Below are 13,526 nucleotides of genomic sequence, written 5' to 3'. Positions count from 1 at the left end.
TCGGGGGAAGAATTTCTCACAAAAACCCTTGACTTCTGACGAGTGGACTTCCATCAAATGAGGAGGCTGGTTAGAAGGAGGTTGAAAAGGAAGGTAGAAAGAGTCCATCTCTACAGAGTGCATGGAGGCTGCTTAAAACAACAGTAATAGAGGCCCAGCAGAGGTGTATACCGCAAAGAAAGAAGGGTTCCACTAAATCCAGGAGGGTGCCCGCATGGCTAACCAGCCAAGTTAGAGAGGCTGTAAAGGGCAAGGAAGCTTCCTTCTGTAAATGGAAGTCTTGCCCTAATGAGGAGAATAAAAAGGAACATAAACTGTGGCAAAAGAAATGTAAGAAGGTGATACGGGAGGCCAAGAGAGACTATGAGGAACGCATGGCCAGCAACATTAAGGGGAATAATAAAAGCTTCTTCAAATATGTTAGAAATAGGAAACCTGCCAGAGAAGCGCTTGGCCCTCTGGATGGTGAGGGAGGGAAAGGGGAAATAAAAGGAGACTTAGAGATTAGTTCTAAGTGAGTTCTTTGCATCTGTCTTCACAGCAGAAGACCTCGGGCAGATACCGCTGCCCGAATGGCCCCTCCTGATCAAGGAATTAAGTCAGACAAAGGTTGAAAGAGAAGATATTTCAGACCTCATTGATAAATTAAAGATCAATAAGTCATGGGGCCCTGATGGCATCCACCCAAGAGTTATTAAGGAATTGAAGAATGAAGTTGCTGATCTCTTGACTAAAATATGCAACTTGTCCCTCAAAACGGCCAAGGTGTCAGAGGATTGGAAGATAGCAAATGTCACGCCTATCTTTAAAAAGGGAAAGAGGCAGGACCTGGTAAACTATAGGCCGGTCAGCCTAACATCTATACTGGGTAAGATGGTGGAATGCCTCATCAAAGATAAAATCTCAAAACACATAGTCATAGACGAACAAGGCTTGCTGAGAGAGAATCAGCATGGCTTCTGTAAGGGTAAGTCTTGCTTCACGAACCTTATAGAATTCTTTGAAAAGGTCAACAGGCATGTGGATGCGGGAGAACCCGTGGACATTACATATCTGGACTTTCAGAAGGCGTTCGACACGGTCCCTCACCAAAGGCTACTGAAAAAACTCCACAGTCAGGGAATTAGAGGGCAGGTCCTCTCCTGGATTGAGACCTGGTTGAAGACCAGGAAAAAGCGAGTGGGTGTCCGTGGGCAATTTTCACAATGGAGAGAGGTGAAAAGCGGTGTGCCCCAAGGATCTGTCCTGGGACCAGTGCTTTTCAACCTCTTCATAAATGACCTGGAGACAGGGGTGAGCAGTGAAGTGGCTAAGTTTGCAGACAACACCAAACCTTTCTGAGTGGTGAGGACCAGAAGTGATTGTGAGAAGCTCCAGAAGGATCTCTCCAGACTGGCAGAATGGGCAGCAAAATGGCAGATGTGTTTCAATGTAAATAAGTGTAAAGTCATGCACATTGGGGCAAAAAATCAAAACTTCACATATAGGCTAATGGGTTCTGAGATGTCTGTGGCAGATAAGGAGATCTTGGGGGGGGTGGACAAGTTGATGAAAGTGTTGACCCAATGTGCAGCGGCAGTAAAGAAGGGCAATTCTATGCTTGGGATCATTTGAAAAGGTATTGAGAACAAAACAGCTAATATTATAATGCCGTTGTACAAATCGATGGTAAGGCCACACCTGGAGTATTGTGTCCAGTTCTGGTCGCTGCATCTCAAAAAGGATATAGTGGAAATGGAAAAGGTGCAAAAGAGAGCAACTAAGATGATTGCTGGGCTGGGGCACCTTCCTTATAAAGAAAGGCTACAGCGTTTGGGCCTCTTCAGCCTAGAAAAGAGACACCTGAGGGGGGACATGATTGAGACATACAAAATTATGCATGGGAAGGATAAAGTGGAGAGAGAGGTGCTCTTTACACTCTCACGTAACACCAGAACCAGGGGACATCCACTAAAATTGAATGTTGGGAGAGTTCGGACAGACAAAAGAAAATATTTCTTTACTCAGCGTGTGGTTGGTCTGTGGAACTCCTTGCCACAGGATGTGGTGATGGCATCTGGCCTGGATGCCTTTAAAAGGGGATTGGACAAGTTTCTAAAGGAAAAATCTACTACGGGTTACAAGTCATGATGTGTATATGCAACCTCATGATTTTAGAAATGGGCTCTGTCAGATGCAAGGGAAGGCACCAGGATGCAGGTCTCTTGTTATCAGGTGTGCTCCTTGGGGCATTTGGTGGGGCCACTGTGAGATACAGGAAGCTGGACTAGATGGGCCTGTGGTCTGATTCAGTGAGGCTGTTCTTATGTTCTTATGAGATCCATAGGTGATTGGGTAGCCTACTGGGAGAACAGAAAATTTTTTTCTTACTGGGAGTTAAGTAAAAATATTTTACCAATCACCTGCAGGTTCTGATAGCCTCTTCCACTACAGCATGCTGAACAGCCTCCACTGGTGTGGCTGCATACCATAATGTGGTGGAGGATAGGATTGGGCACTAAATGTCTAATATTTAAATGTCTAATATACACACTTCATGCATGGTGGCTATAAATACAAATTAGACAACCAGAATCATAAGGAGGTTAAAATAAAGCCAACTTAAATAAGCTAAAAGACATCAAAACAATTCTCCACTTTTTGAATCAGTTAAGGCTTTTCTGCATGCTGGCTCAGGCAATACACTAACTGGGGAAGAAGATGAAGAAAAATAAGACAAAATGATTTGAATACATATAGACCAGCAGTGTCAAACATAAGGTCCGGGGGCCGAATGCGGCCCACGGAACCTTTTTATCCGGCCCTCAGCCTCTCAGTTGCTGAGCAGTGCTGAGGTGTTACTGCTAAAAGAGCAGCCCCCACAAAAAATGGGCTCTCCCATATCTATAAATATGATCAAGATTTGCGTATTTTCTCTTCTGTCATTTGAAGTTAATGAATTCCTAAGTGAGAAAAAGTGCTTATTTTTGGTTATGACCTGATTAATGACATCACTTCCTGTCCTCAGCAGGCATCAAGAATGCTATTTGGCCCTCGGTATGAAACGAGTTTGACAGCCCTGATATAGACTGTCACAACTGACAATGGGCCCAATCCTAACCAATTTTCCAGTGCCGGTGCAGTCATGCCAATGGGGCATGTGCTGCATTCTGTGGTGATGGTGGGGTAATCAAGAAGGCTTCCTCCAAGTAAGGGAATGTTTGATCCCTTTCCTTAAGGCTGCATTGCAGCTGCACCAGCCCTGGAAATTTGGATAGGATTGGGCCCAATGAAACAAATTTGCTAGATGCTTTGTTGAAATTTCAATTTTTGAATTAAACCCATTTCTTTCATGTTTCTAAAGACTGCATGTATGAGATGGGACTGTGGTATATAGGTAGGAGGAATCCCATTTCACAAGTTTTGTAAAATGGACCCTCCAAAATGGGGCTTAGGTCCTGCATTCCAGCTCTTCTACTGAACCACCAGTGACATTTCTTATTTAGTTATTAAGATAAAGCAGGCAGACATATTGCACAGAGTATCTCACTAAGGCTGCAATCCTAGCCACAGTTTCCTGAGAGTGAACCCCATTGAACATAATAGGACTTACTTCTGAGTAGACCTGGTTAGGATTGTGCCCTAAATCCTAGTGGTATATTAATTCATTGAAAGACCAATTGTATTGAAGTCTAGTCTTAGCATATATACTATAATCAGATTGTATCAACTGAGGTTGTCATCTCAGAAGCTAACCTTGTCACAGCACTAGGATGGTCTGAAGCTGAAATCTTTATGAGAATCGCATTCCAACTGCTAGAATTAAGCCCAGTGTTTGTTATGTATTTGTATTCCATCAAATGGCTTAGATTAGAACAACAACTTGGGAGTATTTCACCTATTCTGCTCTGACACAGTTTTTCAAAGAAATCCAGCTAGCTTTCTTGAATTCATGTTGGTCTATCCAGCTATATAAACTGCACAGGGTTCCTCGGTGTTATCTTGTCTGAAGGATCCATGCTGTTTCAGACACAAAATGCACTGATTCTATGGAACCGATTACAGTGGTGCGCACTGAGGGGTGACAAACAGAAGGAATACGCTCCTAATGAGAGGAAAACATTGTTTTTAACTCATCCTGTCTATAATACCTTCCAGATATAATATCACTGTTTCCTCCAACTTATATAAACCTACAGCCCAATCATATCTGGCTGCCCTACTGGTGGAACACCCATTCTGTTGGTACTGACTACTGCAAAGCAGCGGCAAAGTGTATTCCAGCAGAGCTGGCTGCTGAAGTGCCAGTGGGAAGGTCAGAGCCTTCTTGCGCACACTGGCAGATCCCAGACATTCTCGCTCAGTGAAAGTAGAAATGAAAACAAGACCACCTGCATGTCACCTGTGGCACTCTTGGCCACAGAGCACATGATTTTCCTGGGTCCAAGCTAGATTCAGAGCCATATCCTTCAATGGGAGCGCAACCATACAGAGAACAGCTGTACTCTCAGCTGTCTTACTAACCAAAAGCTGTCCTAGTTTTCCTGAGGTTTAATCAGTTTATTAACCTACACTCAGTTCTTCACCACAATCAAGCATCAGTTCAGAACCTCCAAAGCCTCCCTCATCTCTGATGAAAAAGAGACATCCGCATATGGATGACAGCCGCATATAGATGATACCAAACTCCAAATCCCCAAACTACCTGCTCACTGGTTTCATATATAACAACATGGAATAAAGACAGAACCTTGCAGAATGCTAAAGGGTCACCCCATTGCTTTGTTGATCTACCTGACAGGTAAGTAAGGAACTATCCTAACATCATGTCTAATAATCCCATCCTTGCCAGGTAGTTCAGAAAGATACCATGGGCAACGGTATTAAAAAAGCCACTGGGATGTCCTACAGAACCAGAAGAAACATGGCCCTCCTGGCTGGTTTGGGTTACACACTGTTGATTGGTGCCATTTCAGTCCTCACTGGGCTTGAACCCAGACTGGAAAGGATCAAAATAATCCTTTGCTGTTTTTATTATTTTTTCATGCTGTACCTGCTACTTTCTTAGTCTTCCCATGTGTTGTCTCCTTGGTTCTGACTGCTGTTCTCTGATGCAAGGTTGCCTTGGCAGTCAGTAAATGCAAATGATAAGGGGCCTTGAAGCTACAACTAATGTGACTCACGGAAATTATGCAGAATGCTGCCAGCCCTAGTAGTCGTGGCTAATCATAGCAGCATAAAACTAGATAAGTGAACTTAAAACAAAATCCTTTGAAAGTGAGACTCACTTTCATATATTATCTGTTTATGCCCTCATGATCATTTTTTTAAAGCTGATTTTTTTTTTTTTTAAAGAAAATAAGAAGTTTGAATTTGTATTGATTTATCAAGGCTGGTGGATTTGGTGAGAGATATGGAGATTAGTATTATTTACTGTGCGTCTAAAATGAAAGCTCAGCCCTTGAGGATTCTATCTACTTTTTAGACACATGTAACTTTTTGTAATGAAGACAAGACTTATATGTATGCAGAGAGCGAGGGACGAAAAACACTACTGTACATGATATTTGTCTGCAACAGACTAATCAGGTATGTGTATGAAAAGCACCAGTGTTGTCAGAAGCTGAACATATTAGTAAAGCTTAAATAAAATCAAGGTGTGAAAGTTAACTTTTTCCCTAAGACAATCCTTTCTTTCAAAGCACTTTACTGTGAACCTTGTAAATTATTAATGCTAATTGTTTATAGACATGAATTTAAGACACTTCATCAGTTGCTGCCAAAAATCAAAGCTATGTTGCCACGGGTAGTATTCTGAAACTAACTTTTGATCTCATCTGAGGCAACCAAAGGCATTGGCATGACGGTGACAGATACAACTGGCTCCTGCTTAATTATGCTGTGTTTTTCTTTAGGCTTTCAGTCTACATCAACAACTGATTATGTTTCACCCTCTTCCACCTCGCCATGTGAATGGAGTGAGGGCATTATTAGTCTAATACAAGTGTTGCGGAAGAAGGTTTTCAGTCCCTGAAATGAAATTATATAACAGCCCTTAATTTAAAACTGGGGGAAAAAAGTCACTTGTGCTTTTACAACATACTAGAGAAGTATTTCAGTGGTTGTTCCAATCTCACACAGAAAACTCTCCCCTTCAAATGGCAGTCCCACATTCCTCCCCAAAAGCTCTCTCCAATGGCTGCGGAGTCCTCTGGAGTTGTGCCCCATAATATGGGTGGCATACTGTCAACAGGAATTGTTGTCCCCCCCTCCCCCGCCCAAGGCAATGGAACTGCTTCCCATTTCGAAACATAAAAATACAATTTCTGGTACAGGTCAAATTAATGGCAACAAGGAACAGGGTCTTCTCTGTGGCGGGACCTTTATTATGGAATTCCCTCCCAGTGGGAGTAAGAACTTCTCTTTCTTAGCCTTCTGGCAAGGGCTGAAGACTTTCCTTCTCTGCCTAGCCTTCTCCTCTTAATTTGTGGATTTTGTTGTTGCATTTTGTTTTAATTATACTATTTTTAATTGTTTGTGTGAGCTATCTTTTGTCCCTGTTTTGGTAGTTTACTGATTTTTTCCCTATATGTTGCATGCTGCCTTGAATGCTCCATTTATTTGGAGAGAAAGTCAGGATATAAACAAACACAAATAAATGTATTCCTATTCCTCTCCAGCTGGTCTCAGAGAAGTCAAGTCTTCCACCGACTTGAATCATTTATCTAAAGTTCTGGGGCTATTGTCTGTGTCTGAATCCGTGCAAAGTTTTTATTTTGTTTTGCAGTCCTCTTTAATTTGGAACTAGTCTAAAATAAACAGGCATAAGCAGCAAAAACCAGTTCTTCTCACTGGAATTTCATAAGGTCGTACACCTCAGACATCAAAATGAGGCATCAAATTGGTAGAAAAAGGCAACAGAAGAATGTTTAAGGCAATCAGAGCACAATTGAGAATAACAAAGGTCAAGTATGCAACATACATATGCTTACAGAAGAGATATTTATATTCTATTTTAGTCAAGTTTTTCACCTTACTAACAACATGTTTGCCTCTTTCCCCATAAAATATATTATAGGTATTCCAATAGAAATATTCATATTTAAACTGTATTGTACCTGTGTCTCAGGAATAATTGGACTATCCTCAGGAGAAATCCTAAACAATGTAGATAATGGCGATGATACAATGACAGGACTTGGTCTCACAAATCCACTTAGATCACAGCTGGGAATGTCATTCTCCTCTTTCTTCATAACAAGGGTATCCATGACATAAAAGACATTCCAAGGAATCCAGACAGTATGGTATTGAGTAAGGAATGGGGATCGTTCAAACACCAAGGTCAAAGATGCACCACCATTTGCCACCAAGTCAAACCTAATATGAATCAGACAGTAAGATACCTTAAATGTAAATCCTGCCAACAATCACATGCAATTGAGATTAGTGCCTTCAACATTTATAAAATTCCATTACATACAGTGAAATTCCAGTGAACTCCAACTAATCACAGTTTTAAAAATCATAATATTGTGACAAAAAGTAATCTCTCCTTGCGCAAGCATAAATTGAAGCCATCCTGACATGATGAGGGTTCTGTAGGGGTGGTACTCAGTCTGTTCTAGATATGCTCCACTCTCCTAAAAGATCAACTCCACAACTTTGGCTGCTTCTGGATTCAGATCTGTTTGGCATTAGAAGCACAAGTGACTGCTATGGAACATTGAAAGGGGAGGACATTGTGAGGGATTCATTAAGCAGAAGGGACCAGAACACTGATGGACAAACATTGTTGCTTATGGGTTTTATTATGTTAATACAGACAGATGTTAACATTATGTTACCTTTCATCAAGGTAATTGGTACAATGGCCATAAGTTTACGCCTCTCCTCATTGCCTTCACTGGGGAAGCCCTGTTCTTTTCACAGCAATCTCCTTCTAGCCAGGAAGGTGGAGGAGCCAGGCAGAAAAGGTCTGTTCCAGAGGGAAATCCTTACTAAGAAAGGCAAAATAGGCCCAAGTCCATTGCCCTGTTTGTGGGGACTGAGGGCTGGGTGTCTTTAGCTCCTAGTTCCCACAGCTGGAGGAGTCCTCATAAGGGATGGCTTTAGGCCCCTTTCTCTTGAGCCCTGTGTTATGCTTTCCCTCTGCCTTCCTTTTAAGTAGCCCCTCTTTATAACTCCGATCTGGCTCCTTTTCTTTTCCCAGTGATCTAGTTTATTTTCTGCCCACTTCTCATGTGTCTCTTCTCACTTTTCCCTGCCTTCCCTTGTCTTGTTCCCAGTGGTGTCTGACAAAAAGTCAGAAGAAAAAGAGCAATACTTCTTTCTATTCTTGTTCTTCTAATGAGCAATTAAAAATGATATTCACACTCAGCAGTTTTCACAGTGTGGTAATAAGCAAAAATATTAGAAGTTTAGACTCAGGAAATTAGAGGGATTTCTAATTTCAGTCCCTCACAAGGAATAATCTTGTCCCCTCCAAGGCACATCTGGTACCAAGCAAACAATTCAAAGCACTGCAGAATGTTCATTTTGCCTGGCTTGCTTCTTTCCTGCTCCCTTCTCCATCTCTTTCCTCCATTGCTGCCTCTTCTCCTTTGTTCTCCATTTCCTGCTCAGTCTTGACTTCCTCCCTTAGCCTCCCTTTTACGTTAGTCTGCTTTTCACAGATACACCCTCTCCCTGGCAGGGGGAGCTCATGTTGGCCTCCATAACTTATAAGTTAAAAGCCTGGGAGGACATCCATGTGAACACTAGGAAAAAGAAATCCACAACTGAGGAGCACAACAGAGATGACTCTCCAGCTGCCACCTGCCACAGTTCAGATGGTGAAGGAGAGCTTCTGATAAGGACCTCAGTGCATGGACAGGTTGATGATGTGTGGTGTCTTAGCCCCTGAGGCAGGGTTGCCTGACAGCTCTGGATGTCTGGGCAATTCTTACATGAACATGATGATATCATTGTCAGGGACTGCAGAAGCTACAGAGGCCAACATGATATGCATGGTGATGATGTCATCTCTGGTCATGTAGAAATTGCCCTGGAGACATGGTTAAATGGGAGGCTTCAGGTCCATTTTGTTCAGTATTGTCTGCCCTGCCTTGGCAGTGGTTCTCCAGAGTTTCAGACATAAGTTTTTCCTGGCTGCAAGGATTGAACCTGGCACCTTCTGCATACAAAGGAGGAACTCTACCAGTGAACAGCAACCTCTCTCCATTGCTGAAGGGTGATATAAAAATCTTACAATGAATAAACTTTTCTTTCTCAAAGAAAAGAAATATGAGAAGGATTTGCTTTAAAAAAAAAAAAAAGTCCAATTGGCCAAATATTTTGAAAGATACAGTCTGAAGCAGTGGCCCTTACATCATTACCTCATTAATTCACCAAAACAACTTCTGATGTGACAGATAAATTACATTTTCCATACTCTCATCTCAAAATCCATGGCAGCAAACTTACATTCCATCTTGACGAGTGATTGTATACCCACAGTCTGGATAATGTAAAAAGGAGACATTAACTCCAATTAGTGGTGTTCCATCTGCTGTTAATACTTGGCCCCTAATGACAGATGCAAGACTGTAGGGAAAGGTATAAAATTAGTGTATTTGATGTTTCCTCAATTAGCGCTTGCACAACAATGTACAGCCAATGTACAGAAGCCCAATCTTCTTGTTAGTTCACAAAACCACATACTTTCAAGTCACTGTCCCATTTCAAACACTTCTGGTCAACCACTGGGCTATATCACACATTACATTTTTAGGTGTATATCTCAGCTATTTAAAGTGTACACCTAAATATGTAAAGTGTGAATAAGGTAAAAAGTTGCATCATTCAAGTATAGCTGTTACTAGTTACAGTTTGCTATTAAACGTGCACACAATCCTAATTCGCCTCTGTGCAGTATGTGAAATTGTCACCTGCCCATACAGTGGCTTCATGTTCAAAATTTTTGCATCTTCACTGACCATTTTGCAATTCCAAACACACCTACTTGGTTGTAGGCTTTATTGGAGTTGCAAGAGAACTTATTTCCAAGTCTGTGGTTAGAATGTAAGAAATGTAAAAGGTACTCCCCCTATGCAGCAAGATTTACATTTTTTCCAAGCAGCCCCCTGTGCTGCACTGCTAGAATCATTTTAAACTCCATGAGTTGTTTATACATGCCAGCAATGGAAGGAGGGGCTGCTGCTTGGAATGACCTCGTTACCCCATGCCCAATCCCTTGATTGCACGTATCAGGACTCCCTGGACCATAACTGAGGCATTCTGGATCAGTGTGAAAATTAATAAATTAGCAATGAAGTTTTAAAACTATAAACTCTAGGCTTTCCTTCCAAACCTCCTATCTTTTGCACTTTCCTAAAGAAAAAGTGTTTGCCAATTAATTTTTAGGCAATCTATAAACCTGCAGGGGCTGCAAAGTACAGAATTTAAAGGAGTAATAAGGAACATTTGTGTAACAACTTTTAATCAACCGCTGTGCCCAACTACATTAATGCAGCTAAATTACTGCAGACACAGGAGTTCCAGTATAAATCATCTACTTTGACTCAGTAAGGCACCGGACACCTGCTTTCAGTTAATAGCTTATTTTCAGGTATATTACTGCTCTGCAAAGCACCAGGCAAACAGCTTATGCAATCATACTGTCATGCAGTTAACAGTTCTATTACATTAATTCATAATTTATATTATTTACTGAGCTCAGCTTTAAAAGTGCATCGCTGCCTTCCCTTCTGAGGCTTTTTCATCACTTTGATACACTTCCAACTGTGCTAACCCAAATTAGCTGGGTCAATGAAGATTTATATAATCCTTAATGGAATGCCCTGTTAGAATCTAGACACCACACACAATAAAGGCTATGTAATGCAATGCCACTGTCTGTCTGGAGCTGTGTAAAGCGCAGCCATACAAACATTAAAGCACCTAGTAAACATTGGTCCAGCTCAAATTTTGCAGTTCTCCAACCACACCAGGAACAGAATCTAACAGTGAGCATGGCATAAAGCCCTTTAACACATCACTTTATATATTGTGCAGCATGATGCAGTCACCTTTTATTGAAAGGGCTCTCCCCAGGAATGACATGGGTGCTGTCTGGTCCTATAAGAAAACTGATCCGATCATAAAAGGATTTGGCAGCCTGCTGAGATGGTGATTGCTGGTTTTGGCTAATGATATCTTGTGGGTCAGGCAGTCCACGACAGTAGGGCTGATTTTGGCAGGAACTCTGCAAACAGCAGTCAGGATCCATGCAGTCAATTAATCCATCTATAGATAAAAAGTCAGAAGAAAAAGAGCAATACTTCTTCCTTTTCTTGTCCTTTTAATGAGTAATTAAAAATGATAGTCACACTCAGCAGTTTTCACAGTGTGGTAATAAGCAAAAATATTAGAAGTTTACATTCAGGAAACCTTCTAATTTCAGTCCCTCACAAGGAATAACCTTGTCCCCTCCAAGGCACATCTGGTACCAAGCAAACAATTCAAAGCACTGCAGAATGTTCAATTTTGCAACACACATGCACACATTAACACCCCCTCCCCAATGACATAACTGAAAGAGCAGGGGCACAACACATTGCAGTAAAATGCAGAAAAAAACCACACACATAAAAGTGTACACAAAATTACACATCTTTTAAAATCTAATTGCAAAACATTAAAATTCAACCAACACATTAGGGAAGGAATTAGATGTGTATATGTTGAACAATCTGGCTTAGAATGATTGTTTTAATGAATTTCTGAGTTTGGGATTGGAATAGGAGCACTTTTTACCAAGAATGTTTATGACATTTTCCCCAGTTGTACTTGTTCTAGATTTTGTGGTTCTGAACTACCTGATCTTGTTTGTATATCAGCATTTGTTTGTGCATTAGCAATAATAATTCTAGGTTTTATTCAGAACACTGCATGTGCAGTGCGTCCCAATTTTCAGTTTGTCTTTCCCCCCCCCCCCAATATGGGTTATCAATTCACAATTCTACAATTTATTGCATAAATCAGTGGCTCCTGAACTTTTTGGCACTGGGACCCACTTTTTAAAATGACAGTCTATTGGGACCTATCTAATTTTACAAGACTAAACAAAGTTTGACTTCACCAGCAGCTCATGCTTCTGTTTTTATCCTTTTTACTGTGGTGGGTGGGTGGGGGACTCCTTCTGGAGCATTTGTTGAGCTCCAGGTACATCGGATCAGGACCTTTCTGGTAGCCTTGCATTCTCCTTGGCCTGGCCTTTGATAAGAGCTAAGGCACACTTGCCTGCTCACAAGTATACAAGCACATGCTGCTCCTTTCAGTTTCTATAGGGCTCAATACATTTTCCTAGGCAGCTATCAGCTTGTCAGTGTCAGTTTCACAACCCACCAGTGGGTTCCAACCTACACTTTGGAACCCACTGGTATAAATTCTCTAAGTTAAACCAGAAATTAGATGAAGTGGAATGCAGAGTGCACAAACTGCCATTTATTTTAAATCAAAACTGGAGAGGCATAAACCCAAGGCTCCACAATAGACTCATTCAACTGTGTTTTAACCATGTCTTAGTGTGGCATCTCAAACCAGCAATCATGTCAGTTTCATCACGTCACACACTGCAAACATTCTGCAAATGGTGAACATATTGTCATTTTAGTTCACACAGAAAAATATTCTCTCCTCTTAGATCTAGCAACCAGGGTGATAGTCTTTCAGGGGCCTGATGGTGGATAACCAAGGTTGTTATAGCAAGGTCGAACTATTTATCGTGCTACCCTGTGTTATTGTCTGTTTTGTCCTGTTCTGTCTGCTCCATGAATGGGCTTTCTCCAGAGGCCCATGTATCATCATAGGAACATCCAGAAGAAACCCACTTGCAGACTGGAGAGTGGGAAGAAGAAATGCCAAGTCTTCGCCAAGTTTCAAAGTGCATAAAGGGTGGGAGCATGAACCGTTCTGCCACACTTCTCCTACATCAAGGGTATCTTCCCAGACCCCATGGAAGAGCGGGACCATGGTGGTTACATACGTAGGGTCCTCTCAGACATGAAGCAATCCTTGATTCTGACTCTGAGGCAGCAATAACAACTCAGGCGTAAAGTCTTTCCAACCTGCAAGATCAGACTTCTGACAAGATGCAAGTAGAAAGAGCCATGCTAAGGTTACAGGAAACACTTCCTGCCCTTGTCTGCTGCATATTGTTACAACTCTGCTCTCCAAAAAATGGTCATTTAAAGGTCCCAGGGCATACCTGAGGGGTCAAGGGGGACAAATGCCCTGGGTGCCATGCCTGCAGGGACAGTGGTGCCCTCCTTGCTCCTCCCCACTGCCCTCCTTAGCCCACCTGGATGCCTTAGGAGGGCTGGAGGAGGCCATGCAGAAGGCCTTTAAAGCAGATTTTTGGGTGAAAATTGGAAGTGACATTTAAGGCCTTTCAGAGACCTCAGAAGGCCTTCAGAGGAGGCTACGTACTGCCTCCTCCTGCCCTGAGAAGGCCCCCAGTGGGAGGGTAATTCAACTTGGGGGGAGGGCAGCATTCTGCAGTCCTG

At 42.0% G+C, this 13,526-nt stretch overlaps 1 protein-coding gene across 8 annotated transcripts in view; it reads right to left on the bottom strand.

The window, feature by feature from the left end:
- The window catches only part of TENM3 (teneurin transmembrane protein 3), a 398,700-nt gene that overhangs the window by 67,819 nt on the left and 317,355 nt on the right, over positions 1–13,526 (bottom strand). For all 8 annotated transcript variants that reach the window (XM_066632787.1, XM_066632788.1, XM_066632790.1 and 5 more), the window contains 3 exons: positions 11,049–11,265; positions 9,445–9,564; positions 7,098–7,359 (listed from right to left, as the gene is read on the bottom strand). In XM_066632787.1, the coding sequence (XP_066488884.1) occupies positions 7,098–7,359; positions 9,445–9,564; positions 11,049–11,265 (599 nt within the window). The remainder of the gene's footprint in view (positions 1–7,097; positions 7,360–9,444; positions 9,565–11,048; positions 11,266–13,526) is intronic.

This window comes from Tiliqua scincoides, chromosome 6 (assembly GCF_035046505.1).
Source record: "Tiliqua scincoides isolate rTilSci1 chromosome 6, rTilSci1.hap2, whole genome shotgun sequence".
NCBI lineage: Eukaryota > Metazoa > Chordata > Lepidosauria > Squamata > Scincidae > Tiliqua > Tiliqua scincoides.
The sequence above is the reverse complement of the archived record's forward strand: the minus strand, read 5'-3'. Positions and strand labels throughout refer to the sequence as shown.